Source organism: Candida jiufengensis, assembly GCF_024610255.1.
Source record: "Candida jiufengensis strain CBS 10846 chromosome Unknown scaffold1, whole genome shotgun sequence".
NCBI classification, from domain to species: Eukaryota; Fungi; Ascomycota; class Pichiomycetes; order Serinales; family Debaryomycetaceae; genus Lodderomyces; species Lodderomyces jiufengensis.
Window position 1 is genome coordinate 2,857,768 of NW_026261562.1, and position 26,229 is coordinate 2,883,996.

Consider the following 26,229-nt stretch of genomic DNA (forward strand, 5'->3'; position numbering starts at 1 on the left):
TTACTAACATTCCAAATTAAGTATTATCTGCGGCTTACTAGTTCAAAACTTCCCCCGGAAAATTTATAGATCCATTATTATATAAATTATTAACAATTTTCAATCATTTTTACTCAACTTCTTATTTCAAACATCACAACTTATCAATTCAATTAAAAATGACAATGAAATCTAAAATTAAAACATTCTTTGGTGCTAATAGACAATATGCTGTAGCAGGAGCATCAAATAATCCGTCAAAATTTGGTTATAAAATCTTAAATTGGTATATAAAACATAATTTATCAGCAATACCAATAAATCCAAAAGAGAAAGAAATTTTAAATCAACCAGTTGTTTCTAATGTTCAAACTATATTAAAAGCTATAGAAAATCATAAAGATTTAGATACTTACAAGACTTCAAAAGTTGATGGATTAAGTATTTCATTTTTAACTCCTCCTGCTATAACTGTGGCTACTTTAAAAGAAATTGGAGAAATTGAAGGTTATAAATCTATTATAAAAGGTCTTTGGTTTCAACCTGGTAGTTATGATCAAGAAGTATTAGATTTAGCTGAAAAATTAGGTGAATTTGATAAAGTTATTGAAGAAGATGAATGTATTTTAGTTAGAGGTGAAGAAGGTTTAATATCTGCTAATTTATAAAACTACTAAGTAAGTATTTGGCTATAAGATTACTTTTATTTTACATTATACTACTACTATATACACTATAACAATTAGAGGATATTATTTTAATCTAGTATTTTTTTAATATAAGTTCCCCAACCTTCATCAGAATCACTATTTGATTTCTCTGGTGTTAATTTTTTACCAAACTCCATAATATTTATAGTATAAGGAAATGGTGAAGTTTCCAAAGAAGTAATTGGAGGTATATGATCTTTTTCTCTATCAACAAATTCATAAATTTTGAATAAATTATTTTCAAAACTTTTTAATGAAATTTCAACAGCTTGTGAATATTCTGGCTTGGTTGATGTTGATGTTGAAGTTGAAGTAGTTGAAGTTCTTTCCTTTATAGGTAAACATTCAATATTTATAATCCAAGTTTCCCAAATTTTAGAATCATCAGATTCATAATCTCTACCAAACCATCCACTACTTTTCCTTTTTGAATTTGATTTGGTTAAAAATTGAATATTTATAATACCCTTTATCGGTAATGGTTTTTTATCAATTATTGTTCGTATAAAAACTGATATTTTTTCATCAATTAATGCTTCTAAATCAGGTAAATTAGTTGCTAATGGATAAGTTATTGATAAAAATTCATTAGTTGATGGGATTGTTGGTCCAAATAATCTATTAAAGAATATAGTCCATATAATACCTTATATCACGTTAGTATATAAACTTGATATTCAATATATTTGATTCAGCCTCTTTCAAAAGAATGCAAAATGTAAAAATACATACCTTTAATTGACTCTCTAAGTACAGATCTTTCTGCAATCAAGTCAATCGTAAATTCCATTGAAAGTCATTCAAACTTAATAAATATTGTAATAAAGTGAAATGCTTTCAAAGTGTAAAATTAAACTCGTGGTATATAAATGAACGTAAAAAGAAAAATAAAGTAAGTTTCAAATTATATCATTTTATTTTATTCCGTTATCTATTATGAAGTACTAATATACAACTAATATAATCTCGAATGTTTTACAACTTTATTTAGAGAGTCATTCTTAAATGACTAAATACTTAATGATAAACAACAAATGATATTTGTAATTACACAAATCTATTACCAAACTATTTACATATTTGAATTCGTGGATTCTTCAACTTTCTCGGTTTGCTTGGACAATTTCAAGTCTTGTTCAATCATTTTCTCTAAATCTTTAACAACATTAGGTAAGACATCAAAATCAAGGGTTTCTTCTTCCTTTGGATCAAATTTCAGTAACACATAATTAGTTATATTTTTAGAGCTTGGTTTACCAATCCCAATACCAATTTTAGTATATTTATTTTTATAAACTCCATCAATTGATTTTAATCCATTATGACCTCTTGACGAAGTTCCGGGTTTTCTAATTTGATATTTCCCTAAAGGCTGTTCTAGTTCATCATGTAATATTACTAGTTTTGAGTTTTTATGAAATTGTTGAAAATGTTTTTGAATTGGTCTACCTTGTAAATTCATAAATGTATCATTTGATTTAAATAAAATTAAATTTGGATATTTTTTGGAATAATAATAAGAACCTTGTTTGTATAAATGATCTTTCCAGTATATTTCAATTAATTGATCCATTAATTTATGTCCAACATTATGTCTTGTACCTTTAAATTGAGGTTCAGGATTTCCAATTGATGCAATAAATAAACAACGAGTAAAATTTAAATAAGGATTTGGATTTATAGGTAGAAAAGTATTAATTAAACTATATAGCATTTTTTTGGTAGTTGTTATCTTTTGTGATTACTCAGTGGTATTATTTTGTTCATTATTGTTATTGTGGTTCTTGTTAGTGATGGTATTATTATTTATTGAATTTGTGGGATTATCAATTTTTTCAAAACCTTTTCTTACGTATTTTATTGTTTCATTTATTGTACCATTCAATGAGTTATTTTCTTTTTCTTTTACAACAATTAACTCACTTATTTCACCTAAACTAAAGACTGAATTAGTAATTGATATTACAGCCGCAGTATTTTTTCTATACATACATTGGTTTGACTGCTTCTACTTCTAAATTTAGACTTTCATCGATTAATGCTCTTCTGCGCTTTAAAACAAGTTAGTTCGTAATTCACCACCAGAAAATCGAGTTATTATACGTACTTCAGCACAATCTTCAATTTTACGTTTTAATTCATTAGTCTTTTCCAAATATTCATTCAACATAATAGCAAAACAATTTTCAACTTTATCCCAATCAATTTTTAAAATTTTATCATCTTGATTAACCCATTTTCTAATTTCTTTTAAAGTTGGAAATTCAATATTTAATGATGAATCATTTAAATTGTATCCATTGGTTTTTAATACTGTTTCTATTTTATCCAAGCTTTCTTTTGCTATATCTAAACTACTTATTGTTTGATTTATTTGAGAATTATCTTGTTGAATCATAATTGGTTATTTTTCAGAGATCTGTGATTTGGTTGCCAATTATTTTTTTTAGATTTAAATTTTTTGCAACAATAATGTTTTTTGTTATTTATATTACCACCTAACTGTTACCAAAACATAATGAATCAAGAACTAAACAAACTAAGTAATCAAGTAGCTAAGACTTTAAAATTAGTAGATGAGAAAGTAATCAAGAGCAATATTATAGATTGGAATCAAATTAAAAGAACTCCTCAAATTATAAGAAGAAAAATTAATCTAAATGATAAATCATATACTGTAGATGAAGAATTTGATACTTTACAAGATCAATTTAAAACCCAAGAAGAGTCGCTAAAAAGATTAATTAACTACTTAAAACATATGAATGAATCAATGTCTGATTTATTAAAGGATTCTATATCAATTGGTGATTCATTTAGTTTATTAATTAATCCATTTTGTGATTTTAATCATACTCATGAAACATTTGAAGAAAAACATAATAAATGGAATAATATGATGAAATATAAAAACTTGATATCTAAAATTGATATTGGTTCTGAAATTGATGAATTTATTCATTATAATGTAAACAAATTGGAAGGTGTTTTAGAAATGTTTAAGATTATTCATCAAAAATTAAGAGAAAGAAACAATAGTCTTATTGATTATGACAACTTATGTAATAATTATGATTCATTATTGTTTAAACAACAAGCTAATGAGTTATCTTTAAAACAAAACAATACTTTATATTCTACAAAAAGAAAAATGGAAGATTATAAACACAAATATGATATTGTAAATAATACATTAAAAAATGAATTACCACAAGTTTGTGAATATGTGAAACAAATTTTGGGGTATGTTCAAGTAGACGTTTATTTTTTAAATTTAAGATATAATTATGTTACTTTAAAACAATTAATATCATTTAATAAACACAATGAAAGTACAGAAACAATAATTAAAAACTTTACTGATAAAAACAATCATTTATATTCTAAAATAGAAGAATTAGGTATTATAAATTATGAAAAAAAAGAGATTTCAAAATTACAAACTAAAGAACAAGAATTAAATTTTTGTTTTGCTTTATATGATTATCAAACTAATAATTTAGAACATCTTTCATTTAGTAAAGGTAATAGAATTAAAATCTTATCAAAAGATGGTGATTGGTGGGAAGGTGAACTAGGTAATAGAAGGGGGAAATTACCATCTAATTATGTTACACTTGAATGAAAAAAAAAAAGTATCTAAAATATTTCTAATTTAATTAATGCTATGCTAAGAATCTAAATATTTGTTTATACATAATTGACAACAAAATTGTTTTCTAATTGGAACATTTTTATTTTGTAAAAGATCCCACCATTCATAAACTTCTGCTATTGGTTCAACTACAACAATTTTACATTGTGAACAATTATCATTGAATTTACCTTTTCTTATTGCTTGGATTATTAGGTTATGATATAGTTTTGGTGTATGTTTTTTCCATTCTTTCGTCTCTTGATATGATACATCATGTTTTGCTATTGTGTTTAGACATAATGATTTTAATGATGGTAATGTAGTAGTTTTTGTGATTAGGTAGTTAATTTCTGATCTAGCTTTTGGATGGAATGCTGAATTTTTGGACGATTTTGATAACAAAGGAATAGCATCTGATGGTAAACTCACAAATGGATTTGGTCCACATGTGAGAATTGACAATTTATGCAAATCTAGAATTTGGAATGGTAAAAATTGTAATTTATTTGAACTCAATGATAAATCAATTAAACTCTCTAGTTTATTTATAGTTGGTGGTAATGATACTAATTTATTTTGTCTTAGTGATAAAACTTGTAATTTTGTAAATTTGAATAATGAGGTTGATAGTTGAGTTAATTTATTACCACTTAGATATAACTGATATGGGAACTCTATTGAAGTTTCCTCACTGAAGCTATCAAATATAACTAAATTGTTTAAGTCTTTAATTTCATCAGGTATTTCATATAAATTCATGGATCGTAAATCAATAATAGTTCTTGTATTTTCAAATGCTTCGAATATAATATTTCTTGCCTTGTTAAATGATAATTGTTTATTTTCTTCTCTTATACTTGCAAAATCTTCATCAATACTTGAAGAAGTCGGTAGATTTTTATAATTGTCATTAAAACTTCCTCTATACCTATTAAATCTATCAATTCCAAAATCTGTATCAGAACTTATTGGCTTATGTGGTGAAGTTCTTAAGTGATCACTATATAGATTATTAATTTTTTTAGGTGGTGATTTAGGTACATGAAAACTTGTTGTTGGGTTGGTATTAAAATCAAATTCTGACATTAAATTAATTTCATTATGAATTGATCCAATTGGTGAACTAGGTGGTAATGGTCTATTATCATTTTCATTCTCTTCTTCATCAACAAAAGTGGGTTCTTCTTCATAATCTTCTTCTTCTTCTTCTTTTTCGTTACTACTCTTATCGTTGTCATCACTATCAATTAATTCTTCTTTATCACCAAAATCCAATTTTTTAACATCATCTTTATCATTAAAACTTTCTCCCATTCTACGTTTTAAAGATTTCATAGATAATGGATTTAAATTCAATTTTGGTCTATTTTTCAATTTATCAGTTTTATCAACTTCAACCTCAACCTCAATTGTTTTTCTTGTATGATAAAAACTACTTGCATTTTCATCAATTTCTGATTTATTTCTTGGAGTTGTATTCAAAATATCTGATTCATTAAATGATGAAGTTTTAGTAAATGCAAATGGCAATAAAAAGTTTTGGTTCTCCATGATTAAATTGTGAGCAAAATCTTGAATATTAGATTATTTTTAGTATAATATTATGTATAGTTTTCAACCTTAAACTGTTTTAATAATGATTAATTTTTTCAATCACTTGTTCAATTTTTAATGATTAATAAGTATAATGAATAGTTATGTGTACCCCAACTGGGGGGTTAATTGCAAGGGTCTTGTGATGAGAATATATATTTGGTTGTTAAAAATAATACATTATTTGATAATTGGTTTAGTGTTAATACTTTAATCTTTTTGTTAACTAATAAAAATAATAAATATTGTAAAGTAGTGAGATCGCGATTTTGTGTGTAAGAGTGTTAAGAGTAATAGTAAATTAGTAGATACATAAAAAATTAATTATTTTTATCAAATATAGATGTAACTTAATGTTAGATTTCAAAAGTTTTAGCAGTCATTGAAAAGTGAAAAGAAACTAACTTATATTCAACTTCAAATAATATGGGAATGAATTTATTATATATTTGAGAGTTATTACTGAAAACGCAAAATAATTAGACTAATTAAGTATATAGAATTAATTTATCCGTATTCGGTACAGCTTGATATCAAATATGATAGTTTTTGATACTAATTTAGAATTATAAATATCTCTTAGAATATCAAAACTTATTGAAAAATAGGAAACTGATGACTTTATTAAAACATTGTTTATAGAAGCCCTTATGAAGTTTTGTCAAGCTCTTAATTTTTATTAGATTTATTTTACTGATTGAATAGATAACAAATTTTCTGTATAATTTTGAGACATTTAAAATTACATATATTGTAACAAGGTATTTGTTTATACTAAATTCAAGTTTTAGACAACGACTATAACTAGAGTATAGTATTCATGTTGACTCAAATTCATTCAGGTAGTATTTGTAATCAAAAGATTAAAACGCTTAAAACATACATTTTCACCTACTTTATTTTAAATAAATTAAATTGAAATGTAACTTGAAATGAAACCCTTTAATCCTTTAAGTGATAACTTACATTATTGATAACTTTTGCGCTCTCTTTATAAATTCTATCAATATATGGCCCTTCCCTTGTAATTAATTCATTTTGTGGCTTTATTAATTTTTTAGACTATAAGTATAATTTTGAACATGTTTTCAAATTGTTCAATAAACTTTTAAATTGAAACATGTCAAAAATCTAATTTTTTTGTCTTACTTGCATCATATTGTATTAATATTGTATTATACTATTACAATAAATTATACTAATATTATATTGTTAGTTTTTAGTTATCTAAAAATACAACAATAATAATTTTATTATAACAATTATAACCATTTAATAGAGTGGCCAAAATTTTTAAATTCTAATTTATCAATCTAATAAATAATTGATAACCACTTGATCTAATAGGTTTTAGTAAACATTCCTATATATATTCACTTAATTGTCATGAAATAAATTGATAGAACATTAATTTGCAATTATAATTTACTAGAATATTTCAAAAGTTCAAAAATGAGTAATATTTCATGGTCTAATATTCATGATTATTCAAACATAGAATATGCTTTTTTAAAGCCATTGAGTTTATTCCATAATTTCAATTTTTTCAATTCATACTTGAGTGATGAACTCAAGGATTACACAACTTCGTCCGCTCAATCGAAATTTCCATCTCCATTATATTCACCACATAGTAATTCCTTAAATCCTAAATTTGTTGAATTAATCAGTTCAATTATTAATGGGGTTAGTTTATTATTTATTATTTATCAATCAATTGAATTGACTTTTAAAAATAAAAATATTTATAAGAAATATATTCCAACTTCATGGATTCAAATACTAAAATATTTTTTATTGGTATCTTTAATTGTCATTCAAACAATATTATATTTCTTTACTTCAAATCAATACGTGTTTTACAACATAATTACTATTATTGGAGCTAGCTTTTTATCGATTTATGAATATAGAGTATCAACAATTTCTTGTGCTTCTTTACTTACATATTGGCTTGCTAGTTTTTTTTATTCGTTTGTTGTTTTAATTCAAGATACCTTTTCCAAACATAAAATATTAGCAATTGATCCAACTTCATATGGTTTAGAAACTGTTGGAGTTGTTCTCAACTTAGTTTTATTTATTTTAGAAGCTGAATTTTATAAACCTGGTTTTAAAACTGATGATGAACAAGAGAATAAAAGAATTGATATACTTTCTTATTTTACTTTTGGGTTTATACAACCAGTAATTAACAAGATTTTTCAAACAGATGATATCAAAGTATCAGAATTACCAAATGTTATAGAGGATATTAAATGTGATCAACATACACCAATTTTGAAAATATATTGGGATAATGAATTAAAAGTTAAGAATCATTTTTTTAGTAAGATATGGAGTTTCATTACTAGGAAGAAATATGAAAGTAAACCAGTATTGTTTAGCGCTATGTTCAAAGTTTATTATAAATACTTAATTGGTGATTTGATTTACAGTTTTGTTGATGTGTTTTTAATGTTTTCACAACCATTTGTTTTCAAACAATTCATATTATTTTTCAGTAACTACACTTACCATAAAAAAGAAGATAGACCACCAATTATTGTTGGATATTCATTAGCTATATTGATGTTCTTGATTAGTGTTGTTGATTTCATTGTTAATAATCAAGCAGCAATTTTACAAAATAAACTGGCAATGTCTATAAGAAGTGCATTAACAGTATTAATATATGAAAAAGCTTTGAAGTTATCACCTGCATCTAAAAGAAAAAAACCAACTGGTGATATTATAAACAATATTTCAGTAGATATTGGTCAAATTAATGGGTTTTTCTTATCGTTGGGTACTTATGTATCAAGTCCATTTCAACTTATTGTTTGTTTAATATTTTTATTCAATTTTTTTAAATCGGCTTCATTCCTTGGTTTAGGTGCTGCATTAATTTCAGCTCCAATGATTGCAATAATTCAAGCAACAGTAGTCACAAGTTATAAACAATTAATGAAAGATAAAGATGAAAGAACTTCATTAATTACTGAAATTTTAAGTTCTGCTAAAAATATTAAATTATATAGTTGGGAAACTCCAATGTTGGAAAGATTAAGTCACATAAGAAATGATAGAGAATTACAAAATTTAAAAAAAATTGGTGTTGTTATTGCGTTAGCTCAATTTTTATGGTCTTGTGTACCTTTTTTAATTAGTGTTGCATGTTTTGGAGGTTTCATTTGGTTCTATGATACACCTTTAACTCCAGAAATTGTATTTCCCGCGTTAAGTTTAGTAGGTTTATTAATGATGCCAATGGCTATTATACCAAATTTTATTGTTAGTTTACTTCAAGTTAGAGTTTCTTTGGGAAGATTGGAAGAATTTTTAACATTAGAAGAAATTAGTCCAAGTCAAAATGGTAAAATCAAAAGAGATGAATATCCTAAAGGTGACGTCTCGGTTGAGATTAAAAATGCTACTTTTGTTTGGGATTCGAATGAGCCTGAGACTTCTTATAAAGATGAAGAAGAAGGAGTTGAAGGAGAAAGTGAAAGTAAAACCAATGTTGCTTTGAATGACATTAATTTCATTGCCAAAAAGGGTCAATTGACTTGTATTGTTGGAAAAGTCGGTAGTGGTAAATCAACATTATTAAATGCTATTCTTGGAGACATACCAATTAAACAAGAAGGTTATAAAGATAATGATACCTCTAAAACACCAAGTGTTGAAACTTTTGGATCTATAGCTTATTGTCCTCAGACCCCATGGATTTTAAATGGTACCGTTAAGGAAAATGTTTTATTTGGATACAAATATGATTCTGAGTTTTATAGAAAAACTATTATAGCTTGTGAGTTAGTGGCAGATTTTAAGACTTTGGCAGATGGTGATAAAACTATAGTTGGTGAAAAAGGTATATCATTAAGTGGTGGTCAAAAAGCTAGAATCTCATTAGCAAGAGCAGTGTACTCAAGAGCTGACATCTATTTATTAGATGATGTATTATCTGCTGTTGATGCTCATGTTGGTAAAGCTTTAGTTAAACAAGTATTATCCAAGGATGGAATTATTGGAAGTCGTACAAAAATCTTAGCAACAAATTCTATTCCAGTTTTACATCAAGCAAATGATATTTATTTATTATCCAAAGGATCGATAATTGAACATGGAGATTTTAAAACAGCCATGGACAAGAACGGAGAAATTGCCAATTTAGTAAAAGAGCATGGACGTCAAAAAGAAGAATCAACAATTGAAGATGAAACAAATAAACATTTAGTTGAACTTGAAAATGCTATAACTGAAGGTAATATTGCAACTATCGAAGGGGAAATTAGTAATCAACGTTTACGTCGTGCTAGTGTTGCATCATTTGATCACATATATGAAGATGCTGATACCTTTGAAGGAGGTAATAAACCAGTAACTTCTCTTGAAGAAGAGAAAAAAGAAAAGGGAATGGTTCCAATGCAAACTATCTTTAGATACATTAAAGAATGTAATCTTGGATATTTCAGTTTATTTTTAGCAACTATATTAGGAAGTAAATTATTTAATGTTGCAGAAACCTATATTTTAAAAGATTGGACTGAATTAAATAAAGAATATAATTCAACTGTTGATCCTGGATATTATTTAAGTTTATATTCTGCTGCAGGAGCATTTGCTGGATTCTTAACATATGTTGGTTATTTTATTCTTTGGTCATACTGTATTATCAAAGCTGCTGCTTATTTCCATAGTGAAATGGCAAAAGCCGTATTACATTCACCAATGTCATTTTTTGATACAACTCCAGTTGGTAGAGTTTTAAATAGATTTACTCAAGATATTTCAACAATTGATTTTGGATTACCTTTCACATTAATTTCATTTTTTAGATTAGTTATGACTGCAATAATTACTTTTTCAGTACTTATTATAACAGTTCCACCAGTTATAATTATTATCTTGTTATTATCGATTGTTTATAATTATTATAGAGTAAGATATATTCCAGCATCAAGAGAATTGAAGAGATTACAATCTATAGCTGCATCTCCAGTATTATCAATTATTCAAGAAAGTTTAAATGGTGTCGATACAATAAAAGCATATCATAAAAAGGATAGATTTATTCATAAATGTAAAAAATATATTGATGAAAGAACTTTAGTAAATATGGTAAGTGTTGATATAAGTAGATGGTTATCAATGAGATTAGAATCTATATCAGCTATAATATTATTTTCAACTGCATCTTTTTCAGTATGGACATTAACTGGTAAAAATCCAATTTCACCAGCTACATTAGGTTTTATAATGACTTATGCATTAAATATTTCACTGATTTTATCAAATTTGATTAAACAAATTAGTGCAGTTCAATCAGAAGGTGTTGCATTAGAAAGAATTATTGAATATTGTGATTTACCAAGTGAAGCTCCAATGATTATAAAGGATAAAAGACCACCATCTAATTGGCCAGAAAAGGGAGTTATTAAATTTCAAAATTATGGTACTAAATATAGAGAAAATTTACCACCAGTTTTAGAAGGTGTTGGATTTGAAATAAATTCAAAGGAAAAAGTTGGTATAGTTGGTAGAACAGGAGCTGGTAAATCTTCATTAACTTTAGCATTATTTAGAATTATTGAAGCAACTGGTGGTGATATTGAAATTGATGGTATAAATATTGGAGAAATTGGGTTATTAGATTTAAGAGTTCATTTAAATGTTATACCACAAGAAGCACATACTTTCAGAGCATCAGTAAGAGAAAATTTAGATCCTTTTGGTAAATATGATGATGCCAAATTATGGAAAGTTCTAGAGCTAGCTCACCTTAAAGAACATATTGAATCAATGGAAACTGAACCAACAGAAGATGAAAAATCAAAACTGAAAAATCCAGATGAAATTATCAAGAAAAAGGGATTAGATGCTAAAATTGAAGATGGTGGTTCAAATTTATCAGCAGGTCAAAAACAATTATTATGTTTAGCAAGAGCATTATTAAATGAAACTAGTAAAATATTAGTATTAGATGAAGCTACTGCAGCTGTTGATTCACAAACTGATAAAATAATTCAAGAAACTATAAGATCAGAATTTAAAGATAAAACTATTTTAACAATTGCTCATAGAATTGATACAATTATGGATAGTGATAAGATTTTAGTACTTGATCATGGTAAAGTTGCAGAATTTGATTCACCTCAAAATTTACTTAAGAATAAAGATAGTATATTTTATTCATTATCAAAAGAAGGTGGTTATATTTAGTTAAGTACAATATATTTCAATAGTATAGAATATTAATTTATAGATATAAGAGATATCGCATTTTAAGACTAGCTTGGTTACAAAATTTGTAAATTGCTCTATCATTCGCCAGATTCTTAAAAACTTGTTTATGTACTTAATTAGATGATTATTTGAGTCATAAGAAATACATACAATTAAAAAGTAAACAAAAACATTAAAAAAGTAAAAGCCGTGTGAAAAAAGATTCGGACTTTAGTTTAAATCCATTTAAAAAACTTCAAAACTAAATCCTTTTTATATACAGTCCTTTTACTAAATTTTACGAGAGAGAAAAAAATATAATAAATTTTAAATCCATACAAATAAATGGCATCAATTTTTCAATACAATCAAGAAAAATATGAATATGTCAAATTACTACTACAATAATATTATAATTTGGTCTGTATTTCTGTTTCAGAATTTTCATACCATCATCACAAGAAATTGAGAATGTAACTTACATCAAATTATTATTTTTTTTTCACTTGATTGAATCTAGCGAATATTAAGTATAACCACAACTCTTAAATCTAATTTACCGAAATTCAAACTCTGTAGCTTCAAACCTACTAATATTCATGTCGTGGAAGACAATGTTAGATTGAAGTAAGGCTAAACGTTGTTTGTTATTGTTTTTATTACTCATTTTTTGTTTTATTTATATTTTATTTGATATTTCATAATCAGCTAAATAGTACTACAGTCGTTTTTATCGCAAGCTGAAAAATTACACAAAATATTATATTTATATTAATTATCTACATACATTAACTTAATATTGAAAATCCTTTTTTTAGTATTAAATAGAAACAACCAATTTGAATTTCAATTTTTATATTTATTTAAATGTAACTAATTTCTTCTCTTTTTTTTCTTATTAATTTTAAAATCAAATTATTAATAGATCAATTCTTTATGAATAATCAATCGCTAAATTTAAATTTAAAAGATGATTTGATTTTAGGGTATACACCTTTTCATCTATCTACATTAAATCCAATATCATTTTTACATAATTTTAATTTTTTAAATTTGAATTTGAATCTGAATCAACTGAATCAAGATGATTTAATAAAATTACAATCAATTGGTAAATATCATTTGAAAATACCAAATATATTATATTCAAATCATAGTAATTCATTAAATCCTCAATTTATTTATTATTTATCAGTATTTATTAATTTATTTTTTGGACTTTGGTTTGCTTATAAGATTATCAAACTATCAATTAAAAATAGGAAGCAATCATTCATATATACATCAACTCCAATACTACAAAGTTTCAAAGTATTTTTAGTATTGGCTCAAGTAGTATTTATTATACTATTTTGGATTTTAACTAATGTAGCTGTATTTATACCAATTTTAGCAGTTACTTTATTAGCATTTTTAACAATTTTAATAGAATTTAGAAATTCACCAATTCCAACAAATGTTTCACTATTATATTGGTTATCGAATACTTTTTTCACATTTGGAATTTTTATACAAGATTCTTTCTCAAAACATAAAATTTATGCACTTAATGGACCTTCATATATAATAGAAATTTTAATGTTAGTTAATAGTTTATCAATTTTTATACTAGAAGTAGGATATTATAAACCAGGATTTGAAGATAATAATGTTCCATTTTTAGATAAAATAAATTTATTTTCATATTTAACATTTTATTTTTTACAACCAATTATAGATAAAATTTATAAAACTAATGATATTAAATTTGATGAATTACCAAATGTTTTAGGTGGTCTTAGTTGTGATGCAAGTAAAGCAAAAGTTATCAAGAATTGGGATTATAGAGTAACTCATTTAAGTAAAAAACCTTCTTGGATTTGGTATGTTTGGGCATTTATAAGAAGAACAAAAGTTGGTGAAAATAAACCAAATTTATTTGCTGCTATTTTCGCTGCTTTTTCACCAGAATTTCATTTAAGTTTTGCTTTAAAAGTTATTGAAACTGCTTTAGTTTTCACTCAACCTTTTGTATTGATGAAGTTTATTCAATTTTTCACAGCTTATTTTTATAGTGATGTAAAACCACCAATTATTATTGGTTATGGTTGGGCAGCTACTATGTTTGCTATATCGTGTGCTAATTTCATAACTTTTAATCAATCTTTTAGTTTACAATTCAATATGGGTTATGGTATTCAATCTGCTTTAACTACAATTATATATGAAAAATCTTTGAGGTTATCTCCACAATCAAGAAAAAATAAACCAACTGGTGATATTATAAATCATATTACTATGGATATTGATATTATCTTTTGGTTTTGTTGGAGTCTTGGAGATTTTATTTCTGCTCCTTTAAGATTGGGAGTTTGTTTAGTTGCATTATATAAATTATTTAATAGAGCAACTTGGGCTGGTGTTATAACAGCACTTATTGTTACTCCAATTGCAACTTGGGTAAATACATCAATGTCAAAATATTATTTACAATTAATGAAAGATAAAGATGATAGAACAAGTTTAATTACAGAAATTTTAAATTCTGCTAAAAGTATTAAATTTTATTCATGGGAAAAACCAATGTTGCAACGTTTAAGTGATATAAGAAATGGTAGAGAATTATATAATATCAAGAAATTAGGTGTTGTTAGTGCTTTAGCTCAATTTTTATGGTCTTGTATTCCATTTTTTATTAGTTGTTCAACTTATGCTGCTTATTCTTATTTTTATTCAGTTCCATTAACTCCGGATATTGTTTTCCCAGCTTTAGCTTTATTTGATTTATTATCTGATCCAATGTTATTAATTCCAAATTTCATTGTAGAAGGAATTGAAGTTACAACTTCATTAGGTCGTATAAGAGATTTGCTTTGTCTTGATGAATTAGCAGATGATCAAAATGGTCATGTTAAAAGAGATCCTGAAGCAAGTGATAATTCTGAATATTCAGTTATTATTAAAAATGCTACATTTGAATGGAATACAAATTCAACTGATGTTAAAGAATTTAAAGATGAAGAAAGTGAAGTTCAAGATACCCCAAAAACTAATATTGCTTTAAAAGATATCAATTTTGTTGCTAAAAAGAGTAAATTAACATGTATTGTTGGTAAAGTTGGAAGTGGTAAATCGACATTAATTCGTGCAATTTTGGGTGATATTCCAATTAAGATTCCTCAGTATTCTGACAATTCTAATGCTAATTCACCTAGTGTTGAGACTTTTGGTTCAATTGCTTATTGTCCACAATCACCATGGATCTTGAATGGTACTGTTAAAGAAAACATTTTATTTGGTCACAGATATGATTCTGAGTTTTATAGAAAAACAATTACTGCTTGTGAATTAATTGCTGATTTCAAAAATTTACCCGATGGTGATAAGACTGTTGTTGGTGAAAAAGGTATTTCATTAAGTGGTGGTCAAAAAGCAAGAATTTCATTAGCTAGAGCTGTTTATTCAAGAGCTGATATTTATTTATTGGATGACGTCTTATCTGCTGTTGATGCTCATGTTGGAAAAGCTTTGATCAAACAAGTCTTATCTGATGATGGTATAATTGGAAGTCGTACTAAAATTTTGGCCACTAATTCTATACCTGTCTTACATGAAGCAACTGACATTTATTTGTTATCCAAAGGTGCAATTGTTGAACATGGTAATTACGAAAAAGTTATGCAATCAAACGGTGATTTAGCTCAATTAATCAAAGAATATGGTAAAAAGAGTGGCACTGAAAACTCACTGTCTGATGAAGATGAAACTAAAGAAGAAGATAGGCCAGAACATAAACCAATCAATACAGAACCAATAAACAATGGACCAATTGATCCAAAAGAAGCTCTACAAACTGAAGATTTAGTCGATGAAATTTGTGATTATGTTGGTGAAGCTAATAGAGGTATTGTTGAACAAGCTGTTTTACGTCGTGCATCATTAGTATCCTATAATCATTCATATGATAAAGATGATGAAGATGAAGAAGGTGTTGTTAGAAAAACAGGTCATGTTGAAGAAGAATCTAAAAAGGGAACAGTACCCTGGGATATTTTCAAACAATATATTATGGCTTGTGATTATAAATATTTTTCAGTTTATGTCGTTGGTACTTTAATTACATTATTGATTACAGTCAGTCAAAAATATTTGTTGAGTTATTGGTCAGGATTAAATAAAGAAGAAAATAGAACTGTCAATCCAACATTCTTTTTAGGTATTTATGCATTATTTGGAGTACTTTCTGGTTTATTGACTTATTTAACTGCTTTAGTTATATGGGGTTATTGTATCATTAAAGGAGCAGCTTACTTCCATGATAAAATGGCTGATAAAGTTTTACATTCTCCAATGTCATTCTTTGATACTACACCAGTTGGAAGAATTTTAAATAGATTTACTGAAGATATTGGTAAGATTGATATGCATTTACCATGGACTTTAATTGGATTTATTACAACTGTTTTAAGTGGTTGTGTTACATTTGCTGTTATATTTTATTCATTACCTGCAATGATTATCATTATTGGTATTTTATTATTTATTTATAATTATTTTAGAGCAAGATTTATTCCTGCTGCAAGAGAATTGAAACGATTAGAATCTGTTGCCAAATCTCCAGTTTTAGCAACTATACAAGAAACTATAAATGGTGTTGATACAATCAAAGCATTTTTCCAAAGAGAAAGATTTGTTCACAAGAGTAAGAAATTCATTGATGAAAAGACTTTAATTGGTGTTGTTATTCAAAATTGTAATAGATGGTTATCTATGAGATTACAATTTATATCTTCAACTATAATGTTTTCAACTGCTTTATTAGCTGTTGTTAGTTTAGGTGGTAAGTACCCAATTTTACCTGGTGTATTAGGTTTTGTTATGACTTATTCATTAACTATTACATATGTCTTGAATTCTGTCGTTAGATATTGGGCTGATTTACAATCTGAAGGTGTTGCAATTGAAAGAATCATCGAATATTGTGATTTACCAAGTGAAGCCCCAATGGTTATTGAGGACAAGAGACCAGATCCAACTTGGCCAGGTGAAGGGATTGTTAAATTTAAAAAATATAGTACTGCTTATAGAAAAAATTTAGATCCAGTGTTAAGAGAGATTGAATTAACTGTTAACTCCAAAGAAAAAGTTGGTATTGTTGGTAGAACTGGTGCTGGTAAATCTTCATTAACATTAGCATTATTTAGAATTATAGAAGCTACTGGTGGTGATATTGAAATTGATGGTATAAATGTAGGAGAAATTGGATTATATGATTTGAGGCATCATTTAACAATCATCCCACAAGAAGCACATACTTTCAGAGCATCAGTCAGGGAGAATTTAGATCCATTTGGAGAATATAATGATGAAAAATTATGGAAAGCCTTGGAATTAGCTCATCTTAAGGAACATGTTGAAACTATGGAAACTGAACCAACAGAAGATGAGAAAACGGCAAGTTCTAATGCAGATGAATTAACAAATAAAAAGGGATTAGATGCACAAATTGAAGAAAATGGTTCAAATTTATCAGCCGGTCAAAAACAATTATTATGTTTAGCAAGAGCATTATTAAATGAAACTAGTAAAATATTAGTATTAGATGAAGCTACTGCTGCTGTTGATTCACAAACTGATAAAATTATTCAAGAAACTATAAGATCAGAATTTAAAGATAAAACTATTTTAACAATTGCTCATAGAATTGATACAATTATGGATAGTGATAAAATTTTAGTACTTGATCATGGAAAAGTTGCCGAATTTGATTCACCCCAAAATTTACTCAAGAATAAAGATAGTATATTTTACTCCTTATCAAAAGAAGGTGGTTATATAAATTAGAGATATAGACATTAGTTAAATTTTTTTTTTTGCTTTTTGATACAATTTATAAATAAATATTCATTAGCTTTTTAATTTATATAATTTCATTTAGTAAATTAGTTAAATCAGCTCTTTGTTTCATTAATTTTACTCGTCTCTCTTCAGTAATCAGTTGTTGTTTAACCAATTTCTTATCAGCAGCTTTACATAATCCTGACCTACCTAAATCACAAATATCACAATTAGGAGCTCTTGGAACACATATAACTTGTCCAAATCCAACAATTAATGGATTAATATCCATCCAATATCTAGAAGGTAACCATTTTTCTAATTCTGATCTACATTTTTCTGGAGATTTAGCTTTTGATGATATCCAATGCCACATTAATGATAATCTATGTAAATGTACATCAACTCCAATCCCTGCATTTGTAATTCCCCAACCACATTGTAATAATAAATAACCCATTTTAGGTCCAACTCCAGGCAATTCTATAATTTCTTCTATAGTTTTAGGTATATCTCCATTATGTTTTTGTAGTAGTATTTCACATGATTTTTTAATGTACACGGCTTTACGGTTGTGGAAACCAACTTTACATATATAGAAATCGATTTCAGATTCAGTGAGTTGAGAAACAGCCTCAATGCAAAATCCTTGTTGGTGTTTTTTATTTAATGCATCGTTTAATTTCACCATAGCTTCGAAATTAACTTCATCTTTAGTTTGAGAACTCAACATTAGTGAAATTAATAGCTGAAATCTGTATTTTTTAGGGTTAGTTAGTTTTAAATTTTTAGTGATTGTATTGGGCATTGATTCACAACCTTGATGATCTACTGGTGCTAAAAATTTTGATCTCATTTTAACTATTGAGTTGTATATTTTTGACCAGTTTTCAGGACCAACTGATTCATCTTGTGGATCTACTTTTGCAAATATGTTTGGTGGTGTTAGTTCATCTTGATTGATTTCTATTTCAATATGTTGTAGTTTCTTTTCCACTTTGATTTCTTCTTCTTTAATCGTAATGGTTGAGTTTGACTCTTCTTTGGAAACTTTTTTGGTTAAACTGTCACATTTGGACTCCAACTGAGTTGTTTTTTCAGATTTAATCAGCGATATAATTTGTTTATCGCTAGACTTTTCAACTTTGATTTTTTTAATCACTTGATCACCATAAAAATATTTTGATGTTTTCGATCTTAGTTGTCTCTTTTGTACCATTTTTCGAGCAATATTTCATTTCTTAAACCATCTCATGTAGCTTGTTTAGGTATCAAGTAAGTTTTGAAAGGATGCAGTCGTTTTAGTTTGGTAATTAGATTTGAAGATCATACTTGAGACTGCGCTAAAATAAAATCTTTTCAAATCTGAGACAAGAAGTAAGTATGTATGTTGAGATGTTAAGGTTTGGGTTTTTGCAACTCATTATATTAGTCATGTTTACCACTTATAAAGCCAATTGTTGTGTTCCAGCACGTATTAATTGGTTTGTGAGTATATTGCTGAGTTTTGACCTTCTTTTAAGTAATTTATGGGTTTTAATTGGGTCTTAAACTTGATTCTGGTATTTATGATTTTCTGTTTAATTTGCTGCAAAAAAAAAATTTATTTAATGTATAACAATGAATTTTGCAAATTCGACTTACGAGTACAAGTACAGCATCTTTGCAAAGCCAGCAGTGTTCAAGCAAATACATAACCTAACCCTGCTAGTACCCCTCTACCCCATTCCTTTATTAAACCTTGGATAATCAATTGTTTAAAATTTATGGGGTCCTGGATTCAAAACTTGACTCATAACACAAAAACGGAACGGTTAAGCGGCTGATTTATTTTTTTCAAATATTCTTTTATTATTCACATGTATGTATGTAATCTATATATTGTATGAAAATTTATAAATAATCTGGAGTAAGGAAATTTTTACAACCAATATTTCAATAAATAATAATTTTTAACGAAGTCATATGGCTAACACTTTATAAATAAGAAACGAGATGCAGATTTATATGGAAAATCATATTAATATACCCAATAATAATAATCAATACACAAATCAACATAACTATATCCCTCAATCAAGTATAGATAAAGAATCACCACCAAATAAAATACCCAAAAGGAAAGATCTAAATATCAATAATCAAACTAATGGGGCACATGATCCAAGGATATATAGTACTGGTTTTTCAGGGATGGATACTGATCGCACAGATATATCAAGAGTAGAAAATATTAGAAAGGAAAAACCAACCACCACCACCAACAATCAACAGCCAAATGTAAGAATGATCAAAACCAACGGTAAGACTAGGGTTGCAACCGCATGTAACAGATGTAGATCCAAAAAAACTAAATGTGATGGAGGTAATCCATGTTCAACTTGTTCAGCTGTTGGGTTAGAATGTATTGTATCTGATAAATTAAGTAGAAAAGCTTTTCCCAAAGGTTATACTGAAAGTCTAGAAGAAAGAGTTCGACATTTGGAAGCAGAAAATAGAAAATTAGTAGGATTACTAGATATGAGAGATGAGCAACTTGAAATTCTAAATACCAATAATAGTAATAGTAATAGTTTTAATGTTGATGATACAAAAAATAGTATAATTGTTAAAGATGAACATGGACTGAGGATAACGGCATCAAATCTTAATCTACTAGATCAAGAGAATAGCAAAGAGTTACATATGCATGACCATGATCATGAGAATGGATGTTCATGTGGTTGTGATCATATAAATGCAATTCATGAACAACCAGTTTCAATTGCAGGTTCAATATATGAATTAGGTGGTCCAGCTTCTATAGCCGGTTCAATAAAATTAAGTGAAGATGAGGATGATGATAATGATAGTTTATTAAGTATAGATGACTTAAGCCAGATTTCGTCACAGTATCAACCAACAGCTTCAAGACATCATTTTGCATCAAATTCAACAAACAGAGAATCAACTCCAGCTCCAGGAGCATTTGCAGCAGCAACAGCTATAGCTCAAATGCAGAAGAATAAATCATTTCAAAAACAACAACAACAACTTGAAAAAGAAACAGATAAACAAAGAATGTTGACTCTGTTAGTAGCAACATCTATGCCAAGAAGTACAGAAGAAACTCTTTGTGTACCTACATTATTAGCAAGAATCTGTCAAGCATATGGGTACGATTCAAAACCATCAATACTAGCCGCAAATACTTTGGCATCTATGAAAGAACATGTTATACCTAAATCCCCTTTCAATCAATCCATTCAGGATGAACTTTTTAAATTAATTATGAATAGAGATGATATTATGAAGTTAAATGAAAATGAATCACTAAGATTTTTACAAGATTTAGTTCAATTTCCTATATCAAGATTAGACATGGATCAATTAATTACAATTTATTTCCAGAAATGGGGTAATACATTACCAATTTTGAACAAAAATAAGTTTTTGAATAGTTACATGGCACTAATACAGATATTGGAGGGAGAAGCAAATATTCAATCACCAGAGTCTACAAGAAAATCATACGAACTGATTGAAAAAGTAGGTGCATTAATAGTTTTGATTCTAAGCTTGGGATTTTTGGGAAATAAAAATACCTACCTAAAACTGGAAAATGCTCAAACTTATATCGCATTAATGAAACATTATGATTTCCTCATACACGAAATTATAAAACCAAGCTGTATAATTACAAAATATTGTTCCATTCAATCACTACAAATATTATCTTTGGCACTTCAATATTGTCTTGCAATTGGTGATATGGTGACATGCTACGACTTAAGAGGCAGAGTTATTAGTATGGCTCAACAATTAAGACTTCATAGGTGTCCTGCTGCAGTCTTGGGATTAGGTTCAAATAATGAAGGTGATTTAAATTTTCAAAATCTGATGCAAGCTGAAAGACGTATCTTGTTTTGGTGTATTTATTGCTTAGATACTTATTCATCATTGAATCTAGGCGTTCCAAGATTAATGAAAGATTATGAGATTGAATGTGCAATGCCTTTCTCAGGTAAAAAAGATGATGACGCTAATAATGGAAATGCTAATGAAGTTTATGATGATGATAACGTCAATATTTTAATTGTTAATAATACACAATTATCAATTGTTGGTAAGGTTTCCAAAATGGCTTTAAGCGTTATGCTATTTTGTAAAGTTTTAGCTAATATACTAGATTCAATTTATTCAAGGTTTGATAATGGTAGTGATGCAAATAGAAAAGCATTACATAGGGATAGGATGTTGGATTGTTGGAGAAGGGAATTACCAAACGGATTAAAATTCGAGCTAGATATTAATGGTTTATCATTGAAAGATTCAGAAGGCAACCATATAGAAGGAAATGTTTGGGAAAATTGTAATAATCTGCAATTAATTCTAATATATTTATACTATCATGCTAAAATTTTAATTTATCTACCCATCATATCCAAATATGGCAATCACCATAATGTTGGATTATCACAAAAGGAACAATTGTCAAAAGGTGAAAGTGATACTACGACTATTGTATCAACAATGAGTTTAATTCAACAATCAGCTAGTCAAATCTTGGAAGTCATAAAATCATATTCAAAATTATCAAATTCTTCAATGATTCCAATACCTTTAAATATTGCAAGAGAACAAGCATTAATTACCTTGTTAGTTGCTAAAGGAACTTTAGATTATATTAAAGGTGGACCATTATTCAACAACTCCAAGCAATTATTATTAGACTCAATCAATGATTTATCGACTGAATCAAAATCAGAATTACCTGGAACTTTAAGTCGAAACTCAACTAAATTACTAGAATTATCAATATTGAGTATATTAGGAGTGAATTTGAACAAGTTAACAACCACTACAGTCAAAAAGAAACCATCATTAGCACAACCGATAGTCAAAACAGCAGTTGAAAGAGAACCAAAACATCAAAACAGAACAAATGGTTCAACTCAACCTACTCCAAGGCAATTACAAAACAGTGGGTTTATTAAAGAAGAATTTTTATCAACTATCATTCCGAATAACAACAACACCAATATCAATACCAATGCATCATCATTTGAAAATCAAAACTATCAACAAGATCAAGATTCAAATAAAAATATAAATTATGAAGATTTAGAAAATTTAGAAAGTTTACTAAAGTTTGATCCATTCAGTGTTACTAGTTCAAATAATCAAATGTACATGAATGATTTCGTAACTGATGGTTCATTAGGTTTAGTTCCATTTTTGGACTCGGATTTGAATAATGATCAATTTTTCCAAGATATGAATAATTACTAAGAGCTGAGATCTTTAATATAAATATGTATATGCATTGTGTCGTAAATTCATTAAATTAAATAGTCTTATTTATTGTATAAATGCTTTAATTCTTCCATTGATAAATGTAAGTCTGATTTTGATTCATTCCATAATCGGCACATGTCGATTTCGTCATCACTATTGATTTCATCTTCTGAGTCTTCAATTTCATCTATTTCCAATTTGTCTTGAAATAGTGTTTTGGGGAATTTAACTTTGATGCTTTTGGAAAAAGAATACCATTCTGAAGCATTCATTAATATTCTGTCAGTCCGCAATTGCTCCATTTTCTTATATTTTAGAGTTCCATTGACTTTGTTCCCCACAAATTCATCAATTCTAGTTTGTTGTTGTTCAACCATGACTTCTCTAAAGCCGTTTTCACTACCATTGTATAGATCACGTACATTCTTACTCATTGATTGGTTTTTTTTCTTATTGATGGTAGGTTTTTGAGCTTTTAATCGAGATGGTTTTTGGACTGATGATGATTTATTCTTCTTAGTTCCATTCAATTTTGGTACTTCTGGCTCTTCCACAAATTTGAAAGACATAATAGACATTATACTTTTAGCTTGTTTGTTTAATATTCTTTCTTCCTCCATCACAGTTTCATGAGCACTTTGCATTTGAGTACAATTGAAAAAAACACCATCATCTTCTTCATTCTCAAGTCCTACATCTAATGGTTCAAGTGATTGTTGAAAATCAAGTGTTTGTTGTACGTTTGGCGGCTGTCTGTCATATTTGAACGTTGGCGGCGGAGAATCAATTTGTTGTGATAATCGATCTTTTATCTGTGAATTTAAATTTTCAGTTGATAAAGTTTGTCGTAGTTGTTGTGATTGTGAATATAACGGAAAAAGTTCATCTTCTGAATCTGATATTATGTCCTCATCATCATGTTGCATATTATTTTTCAGCTATATCATATGTTGGTTGTCATTTCCTTTTAGTTTGGTTGATTTGAATGATAAAGTTCGAATTGATCTTGAATCAAATTATGTTTGTTTTCGATTTGACGCGATTTGATTTCTTTTTTTATATTTTTTGAAACCAAAATTTGACTTATTATTAATTTTTATACTTCACTGGTTTGAGTTCTTCATATGTACTTTGTACTTTATGTTTATCGATCAATCGCTGAGCAGTACAGGGAATAATGGCACTAAGTTTATGTGAAATTTTTTGACCATCAAAATCAGCTATGACAGTTACCTCGGTATAATTTAGATTTTCTTCCTTTTCCATGGAAAAACTTTAAAATTAGTGAAAATTGAACTTAAAGTCTACTAATATCTAAAGTAAAAATTACTTTGGATGATTAAGTAATCAATTAAATTCCGTGACATAAATTATTAGTATTTTGTTCAAATGCATACTTGGTCTCTAAATTTGATTTATTTTAACAATAGAAAAGTGTAAGTTCATTTTACGGAACCGGAAAATAGAAGTAAACATAAACTACTCTTTGAAGTACAAATTTGAATCAAACAAATTAAGTCGAGATCGAACTAGTTACTTCTGATTGAAGTGTTTTGGCATCAATGTAGAGGTAGACCAAAGAATTGAACCAATAATTATACCCTCGATGCAAATTATTATGATGCAAAGAAATTGTTTCAAAAGTGAAAAAATCTGAAGCCGCACGGTATAATCAAATATTTACGGACTTTTGGTTAATAATTGTTCCCCCGACAAATTTCATATTTAAGAACTAATAATATATGGTCATGAACTCTTATTTTTTAAATGAAATTATGAAAATCTAATTCAATTGATTTATAAAGTCAAATTATATAAATATTTAGTCGAAACCCTTTGGAAATACTTATTTCAACCTGGAGTTCATATTAAGTGAACCATCAAATACTTCAACAGTTCATTAACATAGCTACAAAGTATTAATATTTACAATGTCAACATTTTCAAAGTCAAATTTCAAAACTTTGAATTACAATTCGTTTAGACCGCATTATCCATCATCATTTTACAAAATTTTAGGTAAGTACATTCAAAAGGGAGAAAATCAACAAATTTTACCAATAAAAAAAGCTATAGATTTAGGATGTGGAACAGGAGTTGCAACATATCCACTTTTAAATTTTGTTAAAAATGTTATAGGATTAGATTTATCACCACTGATGATAGAAACTGCAAATTCTTTAAAAATTGAAAGATTAAAAGATTTAAATATATCTGATACAAATAGAATAAATTTTAAAGTTGGATCAGTTGAAGAATTTGTTAATAATCAACAAAGTGGGATTGAACCAAATTCAGTAGATTTAATTACTGCTGCTCAATGTATTCATTGGTTTGAAGATTATGATTCTTTTTTTGAAAATAGTTCTAAATTATTGAAAAAAGGAGGTACTTTAGCTTATTTTTATTATATTGATCCAATGATTATTGATTTTCAAGGTCCTTCAAACTCCAACAACAAGGATGAAATGTTGGATAAAGTTTATAAATTATATTTGAAGTATGCATATGATGATCCTAATTTAATTGGGCCACATTGGGAACAACCTGGTAGAAATATTTTGAAACATTATTGTGAAGAAGTTAATTCACATATTCCAAAAGATATTTACGATGATATAGAAATCAAGACTTTTACAACCACCGTGTCTAGTAAATTACCAAGTGATGATACTGATTTAGATATGAAAAAATTAAATATTTCCATTAAAGAATATCTTGGATATTTTGAAACTTATAGTGGGTTCCATAATTATAAGGAAAAAACCGGTAATGTTGATTTGTTACAAAAGGAATTTTTGAATGATTTATTGGAATTAACTGGTTGGGATTTAGAAAAGACTAAAATCGATTTGGTTTATAACACTGGCTATACATTCATGAGAAAAAAATGAACTGTGTGGAATAATTGATTGACCTTTATACTTCTTGACTACTTTTTATATTAATTTTAGTAATTTAAAAGAATATTTATTTATTGTAAATACCCAAAATTGAAGAATCTTTTAA

The 26,229-nt window shown here is 27.3% G+C and overlaps 11 protein-coding genes across 11 annotated transcripts; 6 read left to right on the forward strand and 5 right to left on the reverse strand. All coding sequences in view use genetic code 12, as the record gives it.

The window, feature by feature from the left end:
- Positions 1 to 158: 158 nt before the first annotated feature.
- On the forward strand, positions 159 to 647 carry KGF54_005009 (uncharacterized protein; the record flags this gene model as incomplete). Its single annotated transcript, XM_051765770.1, has 1 exon — positions 159 to 647. The coding sequence occupies one exon, from the start codon at positions 159 to 161 to the stop codon at positions 645 to 647; it is 489 nt and encodes a 162-aa protein (XP_051619050.1).
- Positions 648 to 736: 89 nt separating this feature from the next.
- Positions 737 to 1,479, reverse strand: KGF54_005010 (uncharacterized protein; the record flags this gene model as incomplete). Its single annotated transcript, XM_051765772.1, has 2 exons — positions 737 to 1,335; positions 1,422 to 1,479. The coding sequence occupies 2 exons, from the start codon at positions 1,477 to 1,479 to the stop codon at positions 737 to 739; spliced, it is 657 nt and encodes a 218-aa protein (XP_051619051.1).
- Positions 1,480 to 1,761: 282 nt separating this feature from the next.
- Positions 1,762 to 3,087, reverse strand: KGF54_005011 (aminoacyl-tRNA hydrolase; the record flags this gene model as incomplete). The annotated part of the gene is made up of 2 exons (XM_051765773.1): positions 1,762 to 2,392; positions 2,750 to 3,087. The coding sequence occupies 2 exons, from the start codon at positions 3,085 to 3,087 to the stop codon at positions 1,762 to 1,764; spliced, it is 969 nt and encodes a 322-aa protein (XP_051619052.1).
- A 120-nt stretch (positions 3,088 to 3,207) lies between these two features.
- Positions 3,208 to 4,314, forward strand: KGF54_005012 (uncharacterized protein; the record flags this gene model as incomplete). Its single annotated transcript, XM_051765774.1, has 1 exon — positions 3,208 to 4,314. The coding sequence occupies one exon, from the start codon at positions 3,208 to 3,210 to the stop codon at positions 4,312 to 4,314; it is 1,107 nt and encodes a 368-aa protein (XP_051619053.1).
- A 45-nt stretch (positions 4,315 to 4,359) lies between these two features.
- On the reverse strand, positions 4,360 to 5,877 carry KGF54_005013 (uncharacterized protein; the record flags this gene model as incomplete). Its single annotated transcript, XM_051765775.1, has 1 exon — positions 4,360 to 5,877. The coding sequence occupies one exon, from the start codon at positions 5,875 to 5,877 to the stop codon at positions 4,360 to 4,362; it is 1,518 nt and encodes a 505-aa protein (XP_051619054.1).
- A 1,494-nt stretch (positions 5,878 to 7,371) lies between these two features.
- On the forward strand, positions 7,372 to 12,123 carry KGF54_005014 (uncharacterized protein; the record flags this gene model as incomplete). The annotated part of the gene is made up of 1 exon (XM_051765776.1): positions 7,372 to 12,123. One exon carries the CDS (start codon positions 7,372 to 7,374, stop codon positions 12,121 to 12,123), a length of 4,752 nt encoding a protein of 1,583 aa, XP_051619055.1.
- Positions 12,124 to 13,062: 939 nt separating this feature from the next.
- Positions 13,063 to 17,949, forward strand: KGF54_005015 (BPT1; the record flags this gene model as incomplete). Its single annotated transcript, XM_051765777.1, has 1 exon — positions 13,063 to 17,949. The coding sequence occupies one exon, from the start codon at positions 13,063 to 13,065 to the stop codon at positions 17,947 to 17,949; it is 4,887 nt and encodes a 1,628-aa protein (XP_051619056.1).
- A 76-nt stretch (positions 17,950 to 18,025) lies between these two features.
- NTG1 (bifunctional N-glycosylase/AP lyase) lies at positions 18,026 to 19,162 on the reverse strand (the record flags this gene model as incomplete). The annotated part of the gene is made up of 1 exon (XM_051765778.1): positions 18,026 to 19,162. The coding sequence occupies one exon, from the start codon at positions 19,160 to 19,162 to the stop codon at positions 18,026 to 18,028; it is 1,137 nt and encodes a 378-aa protein (XP_051619057.1).
- Positions 19,163 to 19,938: 776 nt separating this feature from the next.
- CAT8 (DNA-binding transcription factor) lies at positions 19,939 to 23,214 on the forward strand (the record flags this gene model as incomplete). Its single annotated transcript, XM_051765779.1, has 1 exon — positions 19,939 to 23,214. The coding sequence occupies one exon, from the start codon at positions 19,939 to 19,941 to the stop codon at positions 23,212 to 23,214; it is 3,276 nt and encodes a 1,091-aa protein (XP_051619058.1).
- Positions 23,215 to 23,279: 65 nt separating this feature from the next.
- KGF54_005018 (uncharacterized protein) lies at positions 23,280 to 24,146 on the reverse strand (the record flags this gene model as incomplete). Its single annotated transcript, XM_051765780.1, has 1 exon — positions 23,280 to 24,146. One exon carries the CDS (start codon positions 24,144 to 24,146, stop codon positions 23,280 to 23,282), a length of 867 nt encoding a protein of 288 aa, XP_051619059.1.
- Positions 24,147 to 25,151: 1,005 nt separating this feature from the next.
- On the forward strand, positions 25,152 to 26,114 carry KGF54_005019 (uncharacterized protein; the record flags this gene model as incomplete). The annotated part of the gene is made up of 1 exon (XM_051765781.1): positions 25,152 to 26,114. One exon carries the CDS (start codon positions 25,152 to 25,154, stop codon positions 26,112 to 26,114), a length of 963 nt encoding a protein of 320 aa, XP_051619060.1.
- Positions 26,115 to 26,229: the final 115 nt, after the last annotated feature.